Source organism: Zootoca vivipara, chromosome 10 (assembly GCF_963506605.1).
Source record: "Zootoca vivipara chromosome 10, rZooViv1.1, whole genome shotgun sequence".
In the NCBI taxonomy this organism is placed as follows: domain Eukaryota; kingdom Metazoa; phylum Chordata; class Lepidosauria; order Squamata; family Lacertidae; genus Zootoca; species Zootoca vivipara.
Genome location: NC_083285.1, coordinates 8,135,246 through 8,162,050, shown reverse-complemented (window position 1 = coordinate 8,162,050; position 26,805 = coordinate 8,135,246). Strand labels below are relative to the sequence as shown.

General features: G+C 40.1%; 1 protein-coding gene across 3 annotated transcripts in view; it reads right to left on the bottom strand.

Annotated features, from left to right (window-relative positions):
• SLC2A13 (solute carrier family 2 member 13) overlaps positions 1-26,805 on the bottom strand; it is a 113,672-nt gene that overhangs the window by 50,248 nt on the left and 36,619 nt on the right. For all 3 annotated transcript variants that reach the window (XM_060279394.1, XM_060279395.1, XM_060279396.1), the window contains exons 4-6: positions 23,120-23,228; positions 3,361-3,524; positions 138-258 (exon numbers count right to left, since the gene is read on the bottom strand). In XM_060279394.1, coding sequence (XP_060135377.1) covers positions 138-258; positions 3,361-3,524; positions 23,120-23,228 — 394 coding nt within the window. The remainder of the gene's footprint in view (positions 1-137; positions 259-3,360; positions 3,525-23,119; positions 23,229-26,805) is intronic.

The following is a 26,805-nucleotide window of genomic DNA, read 5'->3' as shown; positions in this document are numbered from 1 at the left end:
ACAAACCCTATGAAGGAAGGAACAGAAATATCCCTAATGTGTTTTGAACACAAAATCCTCAGCCAATAAAAGTGTGCACTAGAAAAACAAATTGGATTCTCATCAGAGGTTTTTATGAGGAAATCACAGCAACTTACCTGTATTTTGTGCAGGTAGAATTTTGACCTGAAGGGCCTTCGGGATTAAGAGTGACTTGTGGTGAAACCTGAGCTGACAACAAAAATCCCGAAGCTAAAATAAGAAGTGCAACAGTAGTGCCTACAAGAAAGAAACAAAACACTTTAGTTCAGAACAGAATTTTACTAACACAAATGTGCTTCTTTAGCAGAAAACTGCTATTTTGTTCAATTTAACAATGTTGAGTTGACTTTGTCCGTTGCAATGTAGTATTTATATTAGGCATTTAACTCCTTGGCATATGCAATGCTCAAGAACATCACATAACACAGAATGGCCAGGAACATGGGACCGAGTTGCTACGGTACTTTGATTCAAAATTCCTCACATCCACATGCTCAGATAGAATTATATCTACAAAAAGGTGAATGTCACAATAGCATCCAATTCTAGCATCTGTCAATCTAATCTGCCTTATAACACCTGAGGCTGAAGTAAACAGGTCTTTAAATAGTCCTTTTGTTAAGAAATACTGAGTGGAGAATTCTGTTTATCTGAGGAAAACATGGCAAATAGCATTAACAGGACAACATTTCTTCAGAGATTTGCATTCCTGAAGGCCCAAATTCATTCTATGGCATCTATAAACAAGAAAAAGATGTTGTGTGGACCAGGCAAGAAATGATTTATCCTTACAATATAAGAAAGGAGGTTGGAACCTGATGACTGCAAAGTCCTACACTACCTGTAACTTCAAGCCTCCCCAAATAAGAGACAAATGAGGCCCTCTGCAGGTCTTCCTTGAAATTGAGAACACAACACTTCGTCAGAACCAGCCAAGTAGCAGGTGTTCATAAATGGTTAAAAATGTTACGGATTTTTTAAATCATGAATGAAATCTTCTTAAAGCTCACTTGCTTTCACTTTGAGGGAAAAGATAGTTCTGCCTCTCAGCAACATTGAAAATTTAGATCAGGCAGGCAATGACCCTTCCTTCTCATCTCTGAAATGTGTTGAAGCACTTGAAAATTCTGCTACATTCAGTCTGAAATCCAGTCTCTATAATAAGATGCATTCACTGAAATCTGTCAGCAGAACTTACTCTACAGGTTTAAATAGGATGGAATTTCAACACCCCTGTTTTCAGAAAAACAGCAAACTGACTTCTTTATTTTAAAAAATGCTTGAATTACTATAGGGTTTCAAAAAAGTACTGTAATTGGAAATTGACAACAGTCACCGGTTGAGAAAAGCTACTTACTCATTGTTACTGAAAATTACTATTTTCAAAATGCTTTATATTACTATCTCTTACAGTGGTTTAGGGAAACTAGAACAGGGTATCTGTTGGAATTTCAACATAGAAAGCACAACCAAATCAAAAGCAGAAAGCTAATTAAATGAAGCTATATTTGGTATTTATTTATTTTGGCTTATGTCATGCAAACCTATGGCTTACCAAGAGCATGTAGATGTGCAGGCCGTGGGGAGCTGCTCACAGCCTCTTTCTTCCTCCTTCCTCCTTCCTCCCTTTTACTGCTGCACTATGCAGAACCAGGCCAACATTTGGCTTAGTGTGTCATCCAAACTGGGTTCCACAGGTAAGCTATCACCTCACGAATCACAAACTGTAGCCAAGGTTTGTTCTTGGCTACAGCTCAGGGTTGAGGAGAGAGCTTACCCACAAATTGCAGTGCAGACACACGAGCAAAGCCAAGGCTGTGAGCTCTTCTCTGGGTGCCTGCCCTTTCACATGCTCTAGGGAAGTCTACCTTTCTTTGGTTTACCACATTGTGTGAACCAGGTCTAGGTATACAACAGTGAACACTAAATAAAGACGAACACACCATAGCTAGTTCACTTAGCAATGCAAATCAGGCTTGATAAAAACTATTTACATGGGGAAATTAATTTAGAAACTTAAGAATTTGCACAGAAGACTGAGAGTTACATTATTTTACTGTGCAACACTGTTATCAAGATTAGCTATTATGAAGTCTTACCATTCTACATTGTTACTTATAGAAGCATAGAATTGTAGAGTTGGAAGTGACCACGAGGGTCATCTAGTCCAAGATGCAGGATTATTTTGCCTAATGTGGGGCACAAACCCACAAACCTGAAATTAAGAGTATCATTCTCTAACAACTGGGCTATCCCAGGTCTTCAATTCATAACTACTTGTTACTAGTTGCTATTCCTGCTCCCGAGGCAAGGAACTGAAGCAATGGATCCAAGTTATAAGAAAGGAGATTCCTGTTAGACATCAGGAAAAACATTCAGACAGTAAAGATGTTTGACAGTGGGACAGTCTCCCAGGAGGGAGTTCTAGGTGGCCTCTCCTTCCGTGGAGGTTTTTAAGCAGTTGTATGATCTACAGTGGTACCTTGGTTTAAGAACAGCTTAGTTTATGAACAACTTGGATTAAGAACGCTGCAAACCCGGGAGTAGGTGTTTTGGTTTGTGAACTTTGCCTTGGAAGCAGAACATGTTCCACTTCCTGTTGAGTGTGTTCTATTTGTAAATTGAGTCCCCCGCTGCTATGGGAAAGCACGCCTTGGTTTAAGAACCCTTTGGTTTAAGAACGGACTTCCAGAACTAATTAAGTTAATAAACCAAGGTACCACTGTAGTTTAAACTCCTAGGCTAGAAGACACTTGGTGTCCCTTCCAACTCTACAATTCTATAATTTGATTGCTCATATGCTTATGGGGGCAGCAAATGCGAAGTCACCCCACCAGGGGGCAGGATGTCCGTCGCGCGCATGCGTTGCGTGTCACGATGCATGCAGCGCATGCACGCACAAGAGACATGTGACTCGGCAACGTGGCAAACCCCGTGAGCAAGCCGCCGAGTGAGGCAGTCTCACTTGCGTCAGGGCTTCTCCTCCATGGCAGTGGCCATCGGAGGTGGTCAGCCCCGTCCAGCCTGCTGCCCCCTCCTATTACTACGCCACTGTATGGGGGCATATATGCTTAATACCTTTCCTTCTAAACCTGCAGAGAGGCAACTCATCCAAAAGAACCCCAAATATGCCACACCTGATCAAGCAACTAAACCTAGGCCTGCCACTTCCCAAACCTACAGACACCAACTTGGCTTGTTAATTTAAGAAGCTTTAAGAGCAATCTTCTGCCATCATTACTGCATTTCCCTGTCTCAATAAACTTTCTTATACGCAGTCCATCTTGGCCTGAAACAACATGTCACACAATAATGAAGAGAACTAACACAAAGTTGTACCTGCTAAGCTTCCGAGGGTGAGTTTTCGCCGGCCCACTTTCTCAACAAGCCAGACTCCAACAAGAGTGAAAATGAAATTAGTGAATGCTGTCACTGCAGCAAGCCAAATTGCAAGCCGGTCATCTTGAACACCGGACATCTGCATAATGGTGGCACTGTAATACCTGAAAAGTTAAATAAAACAGAATTAAAAAGCATTGCCACTGATTTGGTCAATGATAAAATGATTTCATATATGGGTTTTCATTATGGACAGTACTGTATGAGGTTTCTTAATTTGGGCAATTATGTTTTCTTTTTACAATGGCACTAAGGAACTGAACAGGCACTGTGCTTTGCTGGGCAGCTTGACTTGGAAGACTCCAGAAACTTGTCCCTTGAAAGGCTCTGAAATTTCAAATACATGTGTCCTAGGAACACTTTTCTCCTGACACTCACAAATCCTTGTTGTTTTGAGGCCAGTTGGGGACACCACTGGAGAAATATTCCTACACAAGAACATGAGAAAGGGATGGAATGTTGCCATGGAGAATGTGACACCAATTAAGGGTTTTAATTCATAATAAACTTAAGAATTAAAAACTATTAATTGATATTCTCCACTCCTGTAAGTTGAATTATAAGTTCTATACTGCCATTCATCAGGGAATCGCAGTTTACAATATAAAAACATAAAAATACATTCCATAGTAATAAACAAAAACAGTTTCCAAGGGCATAGATTGTTTAATCAGCCAAAGGCCTGGGAAAAGAGGAATGTTTTTGCCTCATGCCTAAAGATATGTAATGAAGGTGCAAAGTGAGCATCCCTGCGGAGAGAAATTCACAAGTGGGGAGCCACTGCAGAATAGGCCTATTCTCATGTTGTCACCCTCTGGACCTCTTGTGGAGGAGGCACACAAAGAAGGGCCTTTGATGATGACAAAAGTCTACTCTCTTCCAGTGTCTAGACAGCATTCAAACAAAATATGTTGCTGTTGCAGGCTATAAAAGTGCTTGTCACTAGTGGGTCTGCTGAGCAGTCTATTTAGTACACATTTAAAAATAATTGAATTTAAAAAGTGCTACAAACTTTTAGGGGGTCTGAAATCTTATGCTTAGACATGACAAATTTAAGCCAACCTTTAAAGCAGAAGGATTCCTCTTTGTCCTAAACGGCTTGTAGTGTGTTCTTATGACAAGATTGCATGTCAAATTTCAAAATGCATTTCTAAATCACTACTACAAATGCTAGCACTCTGAAATGCTTCAGTGAGAATTATTTAAGCATTCAAGTTCTTTATTCCAAATTGCAAAATCTTTCAAGTTTTGATGAAGTCACCAGCAAACAAAATGCTGCAAGTCCAGCTTTCATTTTAAGTCCGCACCTCATTTTTATGAAATGCCATCCCATCAACACACAAAGATTTTATGACCCAAAGAAATGTAATGGTTGTGATCTTTTGTTCTGCTATAGCTGAAATATTCTGGAATCAGCAAATCATTTCTATTTTACCATCACATAAAATACCAAAGGATGCTGTTACTTTCAAAGCCTCTCAGAGCCAATTCTTATTATTATTTTTTCTTATTATTACATTAGCCCTTCTCCTCCTGCTTTCAGGGCAGGGGTCTGATTGCAGATTCGATTTATCTGTGCTTTCCACAAGAAAACTGTGACAAAGCTTCCATTAAGCCTCATATTTACAAGAAAGGGTCTCTATTGTTTGGACACAATCTCAAACCATAGTGAATTTGCCCCTATCTCATATGCTCTCTCCTTCCCTGATGCAGCCATGAACAGATTGGCAGGGTTTGCATTTGTTTCAAGATAACCAGAATTATTCCTTATATCTGAACTCAGAAAAGCAGTGGTTAATCTTACCTATAGTTTAAAACAGGGATGGGGAAATTCTGTGGCCTCCAGCTATTATTGGATTTGAACTTCCTTCAGCATGGCAACATATGGAGGGCCACAGCTCCCGCATCCCTAGTTTAAAAAACAAGCCAGTGCAAGACTAACCAGAGTTGCCTGAAAGCAGAAACAAGAGCTTCCAATCTCTTTGCAGCTACACCAGAGCAGCAGGAAAGGGAAATATGGGCACTCCAGCCTTGTGCACATAATGCTAAGCCATAATTAAAGGTAAAGGAACCCGACTGGTTAAGTCCAGTCGTGGATGACTCTGGGTTGCAGCACTTTACTGGCCGAGGGAGCTGGCGTTTGTCCGCAGACAGCTTCCGGGTCATATGGCCCACATGACTAAGCCACTTCTGGCGAACCAGAGCAGCGCACGGAAATGCCATTTACCTTCCTGCCGGAGTGGTACCTATTTATCTACTTGCACTTTGACATGCTTTCAAACTGCTAGGTGGGCAGGAGCTGGGACTGAGCAATAGGAGCTCACGCTGTCGCAGGGATTCGAACCGCCGACCTTCTGATCAGCAAGCCCTAGGCTCTGTGGTTTAGACCACAGTGCCACCCGCGTCCCATAATTATCTCTGAAATAAATCACTATCAGCTCCTGACTATGACAAAAGTCTAACTGCTTAAACTTCATTTTCAAGCCTGGTTGGCAGCCAGACAGCAGCTACCTGCTCAACTAAGGACACTTAAAAAAAAAACTTTTCTTGATAGAAGTCCTCTCAGATGCTCCAACTTTTAAATTGAAAACGATTCTAGTGGAGAAGCCACGGCTCCATGAGTACCTTATATTTCTCAGTTGGTAGCATAGGCCACCAGAGGGAGCCCTCACAATAATCAGTAGTATACTTTCTGAGGAAGTGGTGCTTTTGAGACACTCTCTCACCTATAAGTATCAACTTTGTATGGTTGCACAAGCAACCATGCTTTCGCATGATGGAATGAACAGACTAAGTATTCTAGGCTAAGAACACAATTCAGGAACATGAGGCACACTGGAACTAGGGCAAAAGACAAGACTAAAGTATACAGGCAAATTAGACAAAGGCTGAAAGGAGGACCTTTAAAATGCATTTACAGGAGTGAAAAGGTAAATTTTATATATCAATGTATTTCAGAACAATCACCACTCTTTCCCTTTTTCAAATGTTCCTACTCACTGCATATTGACTACATATTGCCTGCAATTTTTAATCCTTAATCTAAAATCGACTTAAACTATTTCTTTGAATTTCACTCTGTCATAGCAGGTAAGAGAAAGAGGAAATTCCATCATCATTATCATCATTCTTTATTCGACCGTCAGTCAGAAAAGATACATTTCTCAGTACAAAGTTAAAACAAGAGGAAATTCCAAATGTCAGTATCATTCATAATTTAGATTTTCTGTTTAGCTCATCAAACTGCTGGATATGCAACCCAAACAATTGAACACTGTGCTTCCTCAGTGAAAACTATGCTGTCATCCTCTTAGTTTCTTAACTCTGTCATTATTTAACCTTCATAGTATACCTCCTCTCTTTATAGGAGGAGAATCCTCATCTTTTGCAAACTGATTCTTAGTGAAGTTGGCTTTTCAGTGGTTTGATAGAATTTTCAATCACAGTTAAATAGGATGAATGTTCCCAGTGCAAAACCACCTTTAAGCAATTACAGTAGTTTTTCTTTTAAAGACATGATACTGTTACATACCTTTTATAATGCAAAAATAGCAGGAGCAAATTTTTAGCACATTAACACAGTTTAGGAAAGTGTTTAGGAACCCCCTTTCCCCGCAACTTGTAACTCAACTGTGAACTCAGCTCAAGGCAAAATGATACCACAAGCAGCACTCTAGCAAAATTATTAAAGCTTTAGAAAATAACTGAAGCAAACAGTTTTACAACTGACTCATGTACCTTCTTCTGCCTTCACAATACCAAATCTTATGAGACTATTTTATCCATTTGGCTCCAAAAAAGGTATCTTATAGAAACACAGCGAGATACTGAAATTTAAAATGCTGTTCAAATATGACTGTGCTTAACCGAATCAGGTTTATGTTGTTAATACAGTATATACAATTCCTGTCAGAAGGAGAGGGGAAGATGAAGCACACAAGTCGGTTGATTCACATAATGCTAAAACCCAGTGTCTGAACCCAGCTATTGGCTATTCTTTGCCTCCATTGCCGCAAATCAGAAAACAGTGCTGCTATCTTGCAAATTTTGCAACCACTGAGCCCAGATTAGTCTCACACAAACCAAAGGAACATTTTCCAAGGCTGTGGTAAATGACAAGATCGAGAGGGGTGGAGGGGAGAAATCACTGAACTGAAAGTGTTCCATTTAAAGCTTGGTAACTAAAAAAAGCTGAACGTAAAGAGTACAGTCCATTCATTATGTGCAGCAATATATTTCTTTCCTGAGTAGCAAAACCTGCCCCACAACTGTTTCAACGCGTGAGGTTAAAAATCAGATTATCATAAAATAAAATAAAAAGCCCACAATGGTCTTGTAATATACTAATGAATAGTGTATTTAACTATTATCCTTTATCTCAGGTCGGGGGCAGAGGGTGGCGCTAGGGAAGGAGTTGTCGCCGCGGCACCCCTTGGTGTGTGGAGTCCCGCAAGGCGCAATCCTTTCCCCAATGCTTTTTAATATCTTTATGCGCCCCCTTGCCCAGATTGTCCGGAGTTTGGGGCTGGGTTGTCATCAATATGCTGATGACACCCAGATCTATCTGTTGATGGACGGCTGCCCTGCCTCGGCCCCGGACACACTGACCAGGTGCTTGGAAGCTGTGGCTGGATGGCTACGTGGGAGCCGACTGAAGCTAAATCCTTCGAAGACAGAGGTCCTCTGGCTGGGTCGGGACAACATGGGGTTGGGGGGCCAACTCCCATCTCTTGCAGGGGCACAATTAGTGCCAGCGCCTTCTGTCAAGAGTTTGGGTGTAACCTTTGACGCCTCCCTTTCCATGGAGGCGCAGGTTGCATCCACAGAAAAGGTGGCATTTTTCCATCTCCGCCGCATCAAGCAGATGGTCCCTCACCTCTCTCGCCCTGATCTGGCCACAGTGATCCATGCGACGATCACCTCCAGGCCTGACTACTGTAACTCGCGCTACGCGGGGCTGCCCTTAAAGCTGACCCAGAAACTCCAGCGGGTGCAGAATGCCGCGACGAGGCTCCTTACAGGGTCCCGGCCGCGGGATCACATTCATCCAGTGCTTGACCAGCTGCACTGGCTCCCGGTGGAGTACAGGATCAGGTTTAAGGTGCTGGTTTTGACCTTTAAAGCCCTATGCGGCTTGGGACCCTCGTACCTACGGGACCACCTCTCCTGGTATGCCCCGCGGAGGACCTTAAGGTCCACAAACAACAATATTCTGTAGATCCCGAGCCATAAGATGGCTAGATTGGCCTCTACTAGAGCCAGGGCCTTTTCAGTACTGGCCCCAACTTGGTGGAACGCTCTTTCCCAGGAGACCAGGGCCCTGCGGGATTTGTCATCTTTCCGCAGGGCCTGCAAGACAGAGCTGTTCCGCCTGGCCTTTGGGTTAGACTCAGCTTGACCCCTGTGTTTTCCTCCCACATAGCTTGGATTTATGGACTACTTGAAATGAGGCTGCACTTTAAATTTTAATACTGTATTTTAATCTGTATTTTAATTAATTGTTTTTATGTTTTATTGTAATTCTGTTGGTGTGAGCCGCCCTGAGCCCGGTTTTTGACTGGGGAGAGCGGGGTATAAATAAAAAGTTATTTATTTATTTATTTATTTATTTATTATTATTATTAGTATTATTATTACATTAATGCATACTTACTTTCATGATCCAGTAAAGGTAAACTATATTTCTTAAGGATTAGTGAATTTATTTTTTCCCCCCCTTTAGGGCAGATGAGGCTAACTTGTAACTCTCTGTTGACCATGCTAGGTGTGGCTGATGGGAGTTGAACAGGTTAGCCACTCCTGCTTAAAGGTAACACATTCACCATCTTTCTGGGCTTTTGCAAATGCACATCAGTGACTGTATAGAAAATTTTCTGAAGTTCTGAGGAGAAAGCAACACATACACTAGCTCAGTTCAGACCATCCTGTAGCCCAAACCATGATATGATGGATCAGGAACAAACTGATGGGTCATATACTACCTCTCCCCACTCCACTTTCTTGCAACTCCACTTTCTATTTCCTGCTTGATATTGACATTCTGCTGTGATGTCCCAGTTAGCAAACTATGCTTTACTGCTTTCCATTCAAAACAGAACCAGAAACCCTTGGTTTGGATTTGGCGCATCATCTAAATTGCTTCAGTGATGCTTTCTGTGATAATATAACCATGTTCAATCCTTAATGTGGTTTTGGAATCCATCTGCTGAGACAAAGTCCTCGTCTAGTGGCTACCACATAGCTATTTTTAAACTCTTCCTTGATGTGCCAGTGCTTTGGAGCAAGATAGCTTGATAAAGGTGCAGCCGTGTTTGAGTATCTCTTAGTACAAGTCAAGTATAGGCAATCATGCTAAACCACTTGACTTTTACTTCTTCCTCTGCTGCACATCTACACAATCTTTAAACAGAATGTATTGTGCCTCGTGCCTCATCCAGTCCAGTACTCCGCTGTATTTATTGCTTTTGGTGAAAGGTCTTAGCAAATACAAACAGTTACAACAAACAAACAAACAAACAAACAAACAAACAAACACAATAATATGAAACATTAAACCAATTTAAGAGTTATGTTCAGGTGGAATTCAATTGCACACCAACAAATCCAGGTTGTGCAACTAAAGCTGAATTGGTGCTCTTGTATAGCAAACCCCCTTTCCACCAAAATTGAACATTTTGCTGAAGGAGAGTGACAGGAAAATATGCTAGAAAGTGTGGGATAACCATTACTTGACACAACGTTCTATAACCTCCCTGCAACCAGAATGGATGCTCAATCTAACCTTGTCTAACCTCCCCACAAACTCTGTTGAACATTCATTCTGATTTGTTTGAACAAATAGGAAGTCTGAAAACAACCCAAGATTATGTCACTACCATGTGTTAATCACCAGTACTGATTGAAACACCACCATTTTATCAGCTAAGGCAATCTGCTGCACAGTAAATAGACATCTCTCCTATAAACCTTATCCTAATTTCTTAGTGACAATAGCAAAAGAGGGCAACACAGCAGGCCACATATTTATTGCTATCAGTTAGCAAAGAAAAAAAATCACAGTCAACTTTGGTGAGAAATTGTTATTATTATTACTGGAAATTTTATAATGCAACTAAACAAACTGTCAATGGTGCATTTCCCACAATACAAATAAGACAACAAGGACATAAAAAAAGAAAAAGCAAGAAACATGTCCGCACTCAATAAAGAAACAGGCAAGACAACAGGACATACCTGTGCATTTCTACTGCTAGATTGGTATGGTTATGCTTGAATCCTGAACAGAACATTCACAATATTCAGACACTCTTGGTGGGGACATGGGAGACAGACAGCCTTATCTGTGGTCTGCTCCCAGACTTCTGGGAACTCCTTCACTAAAGAAACTAGACTGGCTTCCTTCTTGCTGTCCTACTGGCGGATGAGTATTTTCTTGTTGCCACAGGCTTTGGGGAACTGATTGCTTTTAATCAAAGAGCTGGTGCCCTGCTGTTTTTATTGTAGTCACTGGTATGTTTTTAAACAGACTTTATATATGTACTGTATATAGTTTTAATTCTATCAATTGTATTTTAATTACTGATTTTATGTTTTTTAGAGGTTCTTGTTTTTAATCTGTAAGCCGCCTTGAGTCCCATAAGAGAAATAGGCGAGTTATAAATAAACATATGATGATGATGATGATGATGATAGTAATATACATTGTAATGGACTAAGACAAATAAAATCCACATTTGAAAATTAATTTATGACAAAAGCATACTAGAGGCAATACATCTAGAATAAAGACACCAGATCTCTCCAAAAATTGTACAAAAAAACCACTTTGAATGATTCTTATTCAGCACCAGAGGCACTGTAAAATATAATGGACGATATTTTCATGTTCAGAACACACATCCCCAATATGAAAATGTTGGGAGTGCTAGAAAGCCCCTGTGCTATTTTCAATGATAAGCTAGTCAACACAATGTATGCTGGGTCATTATATAGTTTGGTCATTAGGTGGTACAGTACTGGACTAAGTTGTAAATGGGCAGAATTAGACGTTTCCTGTTCTTATTTAAGGTATATAGCAAAGCTCTTGTCTAGCTTTTGGACTGGTAGATATATCAAGCCATGGTAAATTACACATTCTACGTCCCCCTCCCCCCTGCCAACATCCCTCACTATTATGACATAGGCTATAATTTACAAGTAAAAAATAGAAAAGATTGCACAATTCCTCAACATTATGAAAATGCATTAACACACAGCCTTCTTTGCATACAGAGCTTTATCCCCTAATGAAATCATTCTCTTGAACCAAATTATTCTTGAATAGCATGGTGAAGGTATTTAAAATTCTAGGAACACTTCAAGTTTAAGTTCACACACAGAAACCATCTCATTATTTTCTCCTTTTTCAACTTTTAATTAAATATGCTACATCAGTAATATTTACCTTGCATAATTTAACTTTTTAAAAGAAACACATCTAAACCTTTAGGACTGCTTAATTAACATCAGTAAGAGCCGCCAGCCTAAAACCAGACAATTCCTGGGAATTCTGGTTTTCTTTTCTTAATCAAACATTGCTATATTATAATAGACTAATTATATATAAAGAATATAAGTGCAGATCTTTAGGTGCCCACCAATCTTAAATTTTAAAGCAACCTTTGATGCAACAGGCAGAGTTGTTAGTTCTGAATAGTTTTTATGCATATGTTCTCAATATTATTTATTAAAATATTTAGAACCCACTCTCTATCCAAATATTTCAGGGTAGGGGCACACTAGTAATTAAAACAATCCAACTACGAATCAGGAGTTGATATAAGAAATAACCTTAACCCACAGTGACAATCATTACAAAACTAAGCTGTGAAACTAACAGTTACTAAAGCTTCAGTATGCTTACGGTATAGTGTAGAGTGCTCCCATGGTCCTGAGTAAATATCACTGCAGTGGGCTGTGTACAATGCATTTACTAAGTACTGTATGTTCAGCGGGGCCAAGAGGTGATTCCTGACCTACACCAGACTTGACCCCAATTTTTCATGTTACTCATATACATTATTAAAGAGCATCTGAACCATGAATTTATTCAGCATGGTTGCCTAGAGACTGTTTTGTCATCAGCAGCAACAATCTAGACCCTAGTGCAAGTTAAACGTTTTTATGCATTTACTTAAGCACACACCACCTGCAAATCAGGTTACATATGGCTATTCCTTTGGTCCTTGGATATTATCTACCACTCACTACATATGAGGAAGAAGGTGAAGCTATCCATTGGGCAGTGAAGGTTAATGACATTATTTTCTACATATTACATAACCTGGGAAGGTAGCCCATATAGCAGAAGGAAAACTCTACACAATTCAGGAGAAGAAATTCTACACAAATCCAGAGTGGAGTCCCTAAAATAGTTGGATGGCACCTTGTATGCCTCCTTCTGGCAACTCCTGCTGCCCAGCTGGTGCCAAACATATTGCTGTGCTTTCCTTTGGACCACATCAACGAGGCCAAAAGAGGGGGGATTTTGTCATCTGGGCAGCCCAGGACCTCCATATACCCTGCCCAGGCTTGCACTTTAGTGCTGCTAATGCAGAAGTTTGACTTAACCCCCCAGAAGCACACTCCATTGTCTTTCGAGACAGTTGCCAAAAACCAACAATTACATAAGCTATGTGCCACAAGACCAATTAATTTTTTTATTCTGTGCTTTCAAGATACAATGTAAATGAAATCAAACTGAACTTAGTATCACCCCCACTTTCGCAGAACTATTCGTATCCATGGAATGTGGGGTTTTTTATGATGATGTAGCTCATAGAGCATCAGTTTTTTATGCAGAAGGGACCAGCATTTCCATGCAGGGTTGGAAATGCCCTCTGTCTGAAACACTGCAGAGCTGCAGCCTGCCAGAATAATTAAAACTGAGCTAAATGAACCAGTGGTCTGATTCAGTATAAGACAACAGTCAGACTGCGGTTCCCAAATGCCTGTGTTTTGGAACATTTCGGCTCCCGAACGCCGAAAACCCAGAAGAAAATTCTCCGGTTTTTGAATGTTTTTCAGAAGCCAAACGTCCGACGTGGCTTCCACTTGAGTGCAGGAAGCTCTTGCGACCAATCGGAAGCTGTGCCTTGGTTGTTGAACGATTCGGAAGCCGAACGGGCTTCCGGAACGGATTACGTTAGACAACTGAGGTTTGACTGTACTAATTTTCCTAAAATGGATGAATGTTTAGGTGGGGGTGACTGCTAGATGCTAAGGGCAAGTGGAGCTGCTTGAAGTGTTGAAACATTTTTGTTGCTTGAAAAATCTTAAACCTACACCTTCCTGGCAGGGTTATTTGATTTTACCACACCCACACCAAATATTAATCCAATCTTGGGGGTATTTTTGCCCCATCCCCACAAAATGTACCAAAAATTACGGGAATATTTAGGCCCTGGTAGTTAACTGCATAGTAATCTTAGTGTGTATGCCATCTGAGTACTAATTTGGCACCATCTGCTCCTGATACACACAAACTTAAAATGTTTGCTTCTGCTCCATCTGTTTTGGCATATTATTCAGTGATCATGGGAACCTACAAAGAAAATGCCTGGCAGCTACAAATCCCAGAATTTGACTTTTGGAAGCTATGATCAAGAACAGCCAACATCCACAGCCTTGTTGATTGTCTCAGGATGCTTCCTTGTATACACATCTTGAAGTAGCATCATTCCCTCTATTTCTGACAATGCAATCTATACCTTATAGCGTTCCAAAATGTCCCTTCCTTAGGTGAGGAGGCTGTTCAGAGATATGAGGGCTTTGAAAGCATGTGCTGGCCAGCCTGTGGTTCCCTCTCACTTAAAAGGAAGGGTTATCAAGGCAAGGAACAGGATGGCCGATAGCCATCCCAACCTTCAGTAGTCTCTCTTCAAAGAGAATGTGTAAATGTTCATTCTTTACACCAACATAAATTGTTTAGGGAAAATCTGAACTGAATATGGTCTGGAAAAGGTTTAAAAGTAAGTCAAATCTAGGGTTGTCACCTTATTGCTATCTTTTGCAATACAGAATGTGAAAAATCACGAACTATTAAGGGATTTGAAGAACTGGAAGGGAAATGGAGTAACAGAATTGAGGCAGGTCTACAGACAGATGGGTAGAAGGGTTAGGATTCTGGTGGGGCCAAGGCAAGGCCAGCACGGGCCCCAGATTCTTATCTTTCATTTTTTTTAAAAAAGAAGGTTGACCAGACATTTCTGAAGAAAGTTAGCACACAACATGCAGATGTAGCCGTTATGATTCAGCACTCAGGCAGCACAAGTGCAAATGACCATCGCTTAATCACAGTTGCTAAGCGTTAAGAGGAAGGAATGTGGGCGCCCTCACCTGTGATTTGGGAAGGGTCCCTCCCAGAGCTGCAAAAAAAGCAAGAGAAGCTGGATGGAGGAGGATAGTGGGGTATGCTTGTTAGAGCACTTTCCTCATTATCATTACATTCATTCAATGTGCTGTCTTTGCAGAATAAAACACAACTGGTATGCTTTACTCAGAAGTAGCTCTGTTGAAATAAATGAGGCTTCCTTCCTACTGGGGGGAAATGATATGACAGGAATTTCAGATTTTGCCCACTATATTTATTCATGTGTGTGTTTTTCTGAACTTATCTTTCTGAACATTTCTCTCTCTCTCTCTCTCAGAATATTTATTGAATTTTATAACAAATAAAAATACAGATCTCAATCATCATGTTATATACAATTTTTCTCCCTCCCCTCCTCAGGACTTCCCTCAACTCCCCCTCTGCTGAGTTACAGTATTTAGCTTTATTTATTGTATCCTGCTTTTCTTATATAAAAGTAAGTTCCTTTATCATTTCTCTAAAATATCTGTTACTGGAATAAAGTTGTGGACGTTTATTCAAACCCTGCCAGTGAATCCAGTCCATTTTGTTGCACTTTCTGAACATGTATTTCTCAACTCTGCATTTAAGCACTAGACCCCAATCTGCATATTTTGCAGCACATTTTAAAGACTCCTTGACAGAAATGAGCTCTTAAATTAAATCATTAAACTAACTGGCTCTATACCAAAAATATTACAAATCCAAGAGGCAAACACAGAAGAAGCCATAAAGACACGGCCAGATTAACTTTAATCACACTGCCTCAAGTATGCATATGCTTTCTGCACACTCATTCACCCTCTTGGGTGCATGGATGCTTAGAATACACACAACCAATAAACAACACTGGTTAAATTAGTGACAACAAGCAAGAGGTCGTTGGATTGTCATGCTGGACTCCGTGTATGTAACTAGGCATAATTACATATTAAATCCAAGTGGTCACAGCTCCACTGTTCTATCATGAAGAATAAAAGTACAGTATGTGAAAAAGGCTACTGTATAGAAAGATGAGACTATCGACACAACATTCTGAGATATATTCCACTGCCCCCAGGCTGCAATCCCTCAATCATCTTTGCTGAAGCAGACCCAGACACAATAGAATGTGATTCAGGAGGTACTGCCAAAGGAATAAACAATAAACCTTAAATATAGACAACACACACACTTCAAGGAGATCAGCATATCATCCGTGGCACATTTCAGAGAGCTGAAAAATTTCATCATTTCAACAAATCCCATTGGGATCCAATCAATATCAAACTTTCATTAAAAACGCTGGAACTACATGTGAATGCAGCAGTTTTCTGGCTTTCATTAGAAGTTTTTCAACGTTATGAGTGTGGAGAAATTCTAATCACAAAAGTGAAATATACCTTAAAATATAATACAATATAATCCAATACAAATAAACCTTGCCATGATTCCATCAAATCAGGTTATGAACTAAATATTTGGATTTGCAAAAGACAATATTTTAAATAATTGTTGCAATGCAAATAAGGATTAATAAATGTGCTGCTCTTTGTGGCAACTCTGACTTTATCACTAAATATAATTAAGGAATGTTTAAGAACTCAGTTATTTCATTATTGCCTTTATGTTAATCAAAACCATCTCAATCATGGGCTCAAAGGTGTCCATCATCTAAGACTGTGTATTCTGGAAGTTACACAAAGGGATCCAAGTGCTGGAAAGAAGGGGGGAGTCCTAGCAAACATGACCAATGTTCAGGGTCAACCTAAAGATCCCCACAACTATTAGATCCTGCAGAAAGTGACTGAGGCTGTAATCTTATTCCACTTACTTGGAAGTAAACTATTCGATTTAATATGTTTACATGTAGTTTACATGTAGAGGATAGCACTATAAAATGTGTTTTTTATTTCAGACTCTTTGAATGAGATGCTGCCCAAAGAGAAAATTCTAGACAGTTTTGCTTGACCTATAGTTTTTTAAAAGATAAAGAGAACAGTTGCTATAAGAATTTAATATCTCTGTTTTTGTTAATCACTGCAATATATTTAATTTTTATATATTTAAGTCAGGCAAAACATAAGTTATTCCTACCTCTGAGCTACAGCTTCCTTATCAGATTATTTTTCTCACATGAGAGAATGGTTAGATCTCTAAACTTAATTAATTCCATAGGAAAAAAAGGAACATACAAAGATGTTCTGCAAAAAAGTGTTCACCTCTGAAAATGTAGTAGTCCAAACCTACTTATGTTTTTGAACAATTCAGTCGGCTTTTACAAGACTACTTCAAATCAAAATATATTTGATACATTTTCCAATTATGTGTGTGTCACACATTCTACTATAATGGACATATTTAAGATGAAGTCAACACAGCAAGAGGAGGGTGAAATGATTCAAAATGAGAGCATATTTCCCAAGAGAACTGTCCTATTTTACTAATAAGCCACACTCCACTCCCAGGCATATTACACGCATCACATCTCATAATGCATTTCTCTGTCTGTGTATGTGTTTTCTAAATGGGGGGAAAGGAACTCCACATATAAATTTGTTACAGGGTAAATGGTAAGAAGTAATGAATGCTGAACAGCAGGAGTCATTTTCAAAGCTACTGGTAGGGCAAGTAGTGAACGCATCTAGAACTCCCACATCTGCAACATGCTTATGTCCTTGATACAAGGGACATATCAAAACACAACCTCCAGGAGCCCATGGTTTTAAGATTTCCAAAGAAGGCAAACCTCAAGAGCAGCAGAATTTATAGAAGTTCCTCTTCACCAGGCTACTGTTGCTAAAGATATATAAATTAACATGCTACCTAGACTTTTGAGGAATGCATGCACATGAAAACTGCTACATGGTTTATTGTTAGCATCACCTGCAACAACCAAGCAGGCAACTTGCTGCATTGGCAATAATCCTCCCTTCTCCAAGAACCACTAAGGTCATAGATTTGCTAGTAAAAGTAAAGGACCCCTGGGCGGTTAAGTCCCGTCAAAGGAGACTATGGGGTGCGGTGCTCATTTCACTTTTAAGGCCGAGGGGAGCCGGCGTTTGTCCACAGCTTTCTGGGTCATGTGGCCAGCATGACTAAACCGCAACTGGCACATGGAGGACCATGACGAGTGCCAGAGCGCACGGAAATGCCACTAATCTACTTGCACTGATATGCTTTTGAACTGCTAGGTTGGCAGAAGCTGGGGCAGAGTTGGCATAGAGGAGCGATATTCCTTCCTCCCCAGACTCTCTATACCTTGCTATTCAAGCAGGTACCTTCTCAGAGACTATTCATAAGCTATCAGATCACATGTAAGAGATATGTAAAGAGAGCTCTTCCTACTTCTGGTTCAGGAGGAGAATTGATAGGTAAGATGCCTTTCAGGGGTAGATTAGAAAGATGCGCAGTTCCCAAGCTGGATAGGGAATTTAGTTTCTTGTGCAAGAATAATATTTTTTGTCATTTCTAGCTAAACTTTAATACTCTTCAAATGGTGTTAGCCAGCTTATATACTGCACCGAGGGGTGGGGAGAATAAAGAAATGATGAAAGCAACATTTTGTTGAAGTATTAAGAACACAAAATACCACAAGGGTATCCTCTATCATATTTTAGTCAATTTTTTGAATGAACCCTATATCCCTTTCATTTTGCTATTGTCGTCGTAGAGAAATACTGGAGAGTCTTAGCAGTGAGAATGTTCAGTTAAACAAAAAGCCCAACTGTGGGTTGTCACAGTCGTCAAACATGTAAACAAATAGTTGTGGACTGAACCACAATGTGCATTAAAATAAACTGGAACATATTTGGACCAACTGATATAGCAAGTCTCTTCTGCTAACTGCCTACGCATTTTATAAAATATAAAAAGGAGTTACCCTCCTATTGGAAAGTACACCTCAGTCAAAAGATAAAAGACCTTATTTTCAAAAGACCACCTGGGGGAGGAAAGCATGTCACAGGTGCGACTCTTTTTCATCAAGTCATGCCCACTCACTTAATCTTGGTGTGAGATTGTTTCTTGTTAAAGTCCAACTGAGTTTGGTTACCTAGATATGTCAGTCTCTCACCAGCAGAACCTGTTTTGACGCTCTCAAAATAACGGTGACTAAAATCCACAAAGTGCAAGACATGGTGCCATTTGCTGTAATAACTTTAGCAGCATATTACACAAGGGTTGCGTTCAATTCCTGCCAACCACCGTCAAATTTCACACTGACCATCTTTCAAAAGATTTCACCTCAAGGCAAATCGTGTTCTTCCTCCCCTCCCCCCTTTTAAAAGGAAAAATGGGTTGTATAAAGTCAGTATTTATAGCTCCAATTCCAAGATGAACAATTCAGGAAACATCCTGATTGATCAGTATTTTTCAAAACATACAAGAAATGAGCCCAAGAAACCTCCTGCACAACTCCATTAACAAATTTATGAATTTGGCTTACATCATCAAGTGTGCATTTAAATACAGAAGACTAAAGTGACTAGATGAGGTTTTTAAACATACCTACCTTCCATACTCCTGCCAACCTAGCAGTTCGAAAGCACGTCAAAGTGCAAGTAGATAAATAGGTACCGCTCTGGCGGGAAGGTTAACGGCGTTTCCGTGCACTGCTCTGGTTCGCCAGAAGCGGCTTAGTCATGCTGGCCACATGACCCGGAAGCTGTACGCCTGCTCCCTCGGCCAGGAAAGCGAGATGAGCACCGCAACCCCAGAGTCATCTGTGACTGGACCTAATGGTCAAGGGTCCCTTTACCTTTACCTTCCATACCTTGCTCTTGCAACAGATAATGTTGGCTATGTATTCTTCCAAACATCAACAAATATCTGATGAATAGTGGGAAGGATGCGTAGGAATATTGTGAAAGGGAAACTGATTGACTGAACGTTACTTTTTTTAATGGAGATGAATTTCAGCACCTCAAATCTGGCAGGCTGCTATGTTTGAAAAAAAACAAGTCGTTCTCTCTCAGTTTTACTAATTATCAAAGCTGTGTATTACAACAAAGCCTTTGGGCTCTCTCCCACATAGCACACTCACAGCTTTTTGATCGTGCAGTGAAGTTATAATGCTGAATTTGTGACATTACAGTTATTACCAAGGCAACAGGCTGAAATCAAATAGTACTATGACTTCCTGGCAAGATCAAGGAGGAGAAATGGCTGGACTGTGAAAGACTCACACAAATGGCTTAAAAATAGGAACAGAGAAGAATACAAAGACGCCAGCAAGATACATTTCTCTCAAAGCAAAATTATTAAGTCTGCAATACTACTGCATTCTTACACAGGATCTCACAGCCACAAAAATATTGTCTGAAATGTAATCATTAAAATAACTGATAGTTTTCATATTTAAGACTTATCAGTTTCTTAGGGTTATAAGTACAACATTTCTACTAATTTCTACTCATTTTGTATGATATCATGCAACATCATTTTGTTAGAGTTTATCAGCAGGTCATTTAATCTCCTAAGTCATTTGACATTTAAATATCCTCACTCTGATTTACAGTTTTCAATTATACTTTCTATCACTGAATCCCCATGATCAAGTGTCACATTATGAGGATGCAAGTCTACAATACCAATAAAACATTTCTAAATGACTCCACCATTGAATGACAATTGCTGTCCTGTAAGTCAGGAGTTTCCTATCTTCAATACCCTTCCCAAAATCGACTAGATTGTGCCTATGGCATTCTCCTGTTTGTTTGTTTTTAAACTTATTTAAGACTTTGTTCACGTAGTAATGCTACCAGCCAGGCTGCACATATAAGCTTACATGATGCCCATCCACATAAAAATCACTGCATCTGTCAGTGAGATTGGAGTGGGGTGGAGCTGTCCTGCCCTTCTTCCAAGGAGCACAACACCTTCATTTGACAGAATTATTGGCCCCATGTCATCTATCAAGTGGAACCTTAAACCTTGACATTTCTGGTGTTACTCTGACTGCTACACCGTATCAGTAAGACGCCTAGGCTGTGACCCTTCTTTGTACAGGGATTATGGAGCTACATTCATTATTAGGGAGGGTTATGGAGCTACATTCAAGGGTGTTAGCCCAGTCCCAAGTTCTCAACACAGGTTCACCACACCAGTGACAATCAGCAGGCATAAAATGAGCAATAATAAATGTTGAAGATCGTAAAAGTTCTGCAGGCAAACTAATGGAGTCAAAGTTCAATTAGGATTTAGGGTGCAGTAATATCGGGCTCTCTGAATCTTCCACTTGGTTGCAACTGACAGAAGAGAAACGGCTAGTCCTCCTTTATCAGCTCAGCTGGGTCCAAATGCCATTTGGCTCCTCTTCTATCAGAACTGTCTCCATCAGCTGCTATTCCAGCTGGTTGTTATGTAACTTCATATTACATAATAGCATGAAAGAATTAGTACCTGAATTTGCTTAGGTTCCTCCTTTGTATCAGATTACAGGTCACTGTTATAAAAATGCAAAGAAAAAGCAGGAGGCTGCTTTATCCAGGATGAGACCATTGGTCAATTAGCTCAGCACTGCCAAACTGACTGGCAGCTGGGTGTACAAGGTTTCCAAAAAGGAAACTTTCCCAGCCTGTGATCTTCTGTATGTGATCTTCTATATGGAAGATTCTCCACCACTGAACTATGACTCTTCTGTACTATACATGTAGTAAATATAATGAGACCAGTTTCTTCAACATTTGCACATGGAAAAACATTGTTAAGTACATTTACCTCCCTACCCACCATGCAAAAGCAATGGTTCACTCTGCTACCATGGTCTTCTCAATTAAAATACAGTCAACTGCAAAAGATATGGCAGAAGGCTAAATGTGCACAGTGCTACATCTTTACGTTAGCAAGCCATTAAAATGTATAGGTCACAGAATGTGTTGAAGGTTACCAAGCAGTCTGCTGTCATATACTATGATTCATATCTAGCAAGGTGACAGGTTTTCAATCTACAGTATCAAAGCATTTCACAGCGTAGGTCCCCTAACATACACACGTACGTGTGTGTGTGTGTGTGTGTGTGTGTGTGTGTGTGTGTGTGTCTCAAACACCAAAAAACAAACTGAGGGGAAATCAATTTACACTAAATTGTGTGTTTCTAATACAGTACTTGGTGCCTAAAGATTTACTTAATAAATCCATACCAGAGCTGCTGTAATGCATTTTAGAATTTAAGACAGGGGTCCCCAAACTAAGGCCCGGGGGCCGGATGCGGCCCAATCGCCTTCTAAATCTGGCCCACGGATGGTCCAGGAATCATCATTTTTTACATGAGTAGAATGTGTTCTTTTATTTAAAATGCATCTCTGGGTTATTTGTGGGGCATAGGAATTCATTCATATATTTTTTCAAAATATAGTCCGGCCCCCCACAAGGTCTGAGGGACAGTTTGCTGAAAAAGTTTGCTGACCCCTGATTTAAGACTTTTTTTGCAGTAACTTCCGCCCTTCTCCACTTCCTCATTGTCAACTAGATCTGTTCCATTCAGAGTCTGCAAAAACTACTGCTTGGTAAGGTGTTTCTGATCTAAGCACATCTGTAAGTTTAGGATAAGCAAAGTCAGCTAATGAGTACCATAAATCTTACAGGGTTTCAATATACTTAAAAAAGAAAGAAAGAAAAAAAGATTTGGACCTACTCCAATTGTGTTTTTTCTTTAGGAACTTCAGATATTTTCTCATTTACCATATGCACACACCACATTTCCAAAGTAATTTGATGCCAGTCCTATACTTTGTGGATTTTGTTACGCCTCGTAGAGAAGCATGCTTAAATAGGTGCACTGCAGAAAAATCTGCTCTGTTACCTTGAACATTAGTCAAAATGCAGTTGACAATGCATCTTCATGCAACATTTGAAAAGCACACACCTAAATCAAAGGAGAAGATTCCCAGGGATATGAAAAACATAAAATCATAGGAATCTACGGAGCAATGTAAACAGTAGAAAAGTGATAATTAAATTTACAAAACATTATTACATGTGATGTGAATGTATATATAAACGTAAGCAGTTGCCATTGTTGGGTAACAATTACAACAGTATCTCCAAACATCTCAAATTAATATGACAAGATTTCCTGCACTGCATCCCATGCTTCATCGCAACAAATGGAGAGTTTCTTACAAGTGGAGTTTGTCAATTCATAAATCACCTTTATACTATTTCCATTGGGGGGGGGCCTTCCTGACATTTTCTCTACTGGTCACCCCTCACCCTCTATACTATCTGAAAAATATACATGTCACTGAAAGTTTTTTGTTTGTTTTCTGTGGTACCAAATGAAACATGTTTTTTAAATAAAAAAACTAAAGTTGAAAAAGTGATACATACATGACTGTGTTAATACCTGCCAGTTGCTGGAACATTTGTAGACCACAACCAACTATTAACTCTCTTCGAGTTGGAGGATAGGTCAGCATTCTGCATATCACAGGTCCAGCTTGAAAAAGAAAAGGAAAAGGAAATTCATTACTTCAATCAGCATTTCTCATTAAGGCAACCAACCACAAGCCATATTTTGAACTTTTCCGCATGCTATTTATTTCATACGTTCTTTATTATATATAGCAGATGAATAATTGACCACAGATCAAGTGGTTTCAAGACTGTTGTCATGCTGGGACTTTAAAATCAATGAAATAAAATGTTTCAAGCCTCTGGAAGACAAATGATATATAAAAGTGAGTATTTCAGGGAAGCAGAAAGCCGAAAATGATAGTGCTATCAAATCCACATCACAAATGGCTTACAAAATTAATTAATTTCATATATATCTACAATAATTGTCCATATACTGGTCTAAGGATAAGAATTTAAATTAATAATTTTCCAGTAACTTTAGTTTAATAAACACTGCAGGACTTGAAAGAAGGGATACACTAGACCAAGGTTTCCCAGTCTTAGGTCTACAATTCCCATCATTCATAGCTAGCAGGACCAGTGGTCAGGGATTATGGAAATTATAGCCCCAAAACAGCTGGACAACCAGGTTTGGGAGACCCTATGATATACAATACCAGCAGGGAAAATGGAAGTTGGTTAATTATACAATTGATGCTGAAATCTATATAAAAAACAAGAAGCACTAAGGTTATTTTTCTATGCAATTCCCATTTTAATTTTAATGTCCTTATTTTAAGATTAGCAATGCAACTAAAATCCATAAAAATAAAATACTATAGCCATTGCATACTCACGGCAGGCTTTATAATTCAGATATTGCTCTAGTCTTTAAAATTATGCATTGTTCTAAAATTTTAAATTATGGCACTATTCCCCACATATATAAAACATGGTAATTAAAAGTATCTACAGTGGTACCTCGACTTACGAACGACTCGACAACCCAATTTTTCGACTTACAAATGGGGCTAATGGGGCCGCATGCTTACGAATTTCTCGACATCCGAATGGAAACGGCAGCGGTTTTAGATAGGGTTTTTTCGACTTACGAATTTTTAGATGGGGTTGCTTCGACTTACGAATTTTTCCGTTTCCAATGGCACTTTTCGACTTACGAATTTTTCGACCTACGAAGGTGCCTTCGGAACGGATTAAATTCGTAAGTCGAGGCACCACTGTACTGCAACAATACAGACATAAAAACAAGTACTGATAATATTCCGTCTCAATAATTAATAATAATAATAATTTATTGTTTATACCCCGCCCATCTGGCTGGGTTTCCCCAGCCACTTGGGCGGCTTCCAACAAAATACTAAAATACAATAGTCTGTTAAACATTAAAAGCTTCCCTAAACAGGGCTGCCTTCAGATGTCTTCTAAAAGTCTGGTAGCTGTTTTTCTCTTTGACATCTGGTGGGGGGGGGGCGTTCAACAGGGCGGGTGCCACTACCGAGAAGGCCCTCTGCCTGGTTCCCTGTACCTTGGCTTCTCACAGCGAGGGAACCGCCAGAAGGCCCTCAGTGCTGGACCTCAGTGTCTGGGCCGAATGATGGAGGTGGAGGCGTTCCTTCAGGTATACTGGACCAAGGCTGTTTAGGGCTTTAAAGGTCAGCACCAACACTTTGAATTGTGCTCGGAAACGTACTGGGATCCTATGTAGGTCTTTCAAGACCGGTGTTATGTGTCTCGGCAGCCGCTCCCAGTCACCAGTCTAGCTGCCATATTCTGGATTAGTTGTAGTTTCCGGGTCACCTTCAAAGGTAGAGGGCATTGCAGTAGTCCAAGAAAGAGATAACTAGAGAATGCACCATTCTGGCGAGACAGTCCATGGGCAGATAGGGTCTCAGCTTGCATACCAGATGGAGCTGATAAACAGCTGCCCCGGACACAGAATTCACCTGCGCCTCCATGGACAGCTGTGAGAAGTCATTAAGTTTCTCAAAAACTCTAAACCTGAATAGATGCAGTGGTACACACATCCTTACCATACACAGCAGGATGAGTGCTTAGTATACTAAATGACAGAATATCAGTCAGTTCTTTTTCCAATCAATAAGATATAAGAGATGTCTTCACCCCCCTGCATTGCTTGTTGGTAAACGAAGCAGCTATTGTTTCTTCAAACTTATTGCTCCTCTAGGACCTTCCCTATGCACTCTCTTTTCTTGTATTATCTGTTTGGATTCATATAGAAAACCATTTTTAGCATGTCTTAATTATACATAGTGAGGGCTGGAGAATTCACCAAGAGAAATAAAAGCAGCTGAGGTAGCTCAACCGTCTTCAGTACGGTGACTCCTAGGTCAATATATTCACAAGAGATTAAATGCATGGCATTCAGACAACACTGTCCATGAAGTACAGCTCAAAATCAATATTTATAGGGAATAAATTATACGCAACCTTAGATATGATTTTTCCTATTTGCTTCTCAGTGTTCATTCACTACCCAATAAGGTTAATTCACTGTTATATTAAAAGACAGTTAACTGCTGCATTTGGACGAAAGGTAACACAAAAACCTAACTCATCAGCCTCAAATTTAGATCTCTCAATTGTGCCTTTTAAGGAGCTCCAATCTGCTCACTTAAAAAAAAGATTAGACCACAACTATCCTTCAATTCAGGAGACCAAACCTTTCCATTATAAATAATGTACAGTATAAATTTAATTGTTAGTAAACAGCTGTAAGACCCTTAGGTAAAGGTAAAGGACTGTTAGGTCCAGTCGCAGACGACACTGGGGTTGCGCACTCATCTTGCTCTATAGGCCAAGGGAGCCGGCATTTGTCCGCAGACAGCTTGCAGGTCATGTACGTTTCCGAGCACAGTTCAAAGTGTTGGTCCTGACCTTTAAACCCTTAAATGGCCTCAGTCCAGTATACCTGAAGGAGCGTCTCCACCCCCATCGTTCTGCCCGGACACTGAGGTCCAGCGCCAAGGGCCTTCTGGCGGTTCCCTCATTGCGAGAAGCCAAGTTGCAGGGAACCAGGCAGAGGGCCTTCTCGGTGGTGGCACCAGCCCTGTAGAACGCCCTCCCATCAGATGTCAAAGAGAAAAACAGCTACCAGATTTTTAGAAGACATCTGAAGGCAGCCTTGTTTAGGGAGGCTTTTAATGTTTAATAGATTATTTTATTTCATTTTTTCTGTTGGAAGCCGCCCAGAGTGGCTGGGGAAACCCAGCCAGATGGGTGAGGTATAAATAAATTATTATTATTATTATTATTATTATTATTATTATTATTATTATTATTTGGCCAGCATAACTAAGCCGCTTCTGGCCAACCAGAGCAGCACACGGAAACATTGTTTACCTTCCCACAGGAGCAGTACTATACCTATTTATCTACTTGCACTTTGATGTGCTTTCGAACTGCTAGGTGGGCAGGAGCTGGGACTGAACAACGGGAGCTCACCCCGTCGTGGGGATTCGAACTGCTGACCTTCTGATTGGCAAGCCCTAGGCTCTGTGGCTTAGACCACAGCGCCACCCGCGTCCCTTTTTAAAGACACTTACTGTTGGCTTAATAAATTCATTTGTGTAAAACATAGAGCCTGATTTCTCTCCTTCAAAAGGTACCACCAATTTAAAAGCAAGGAGACAAAACAG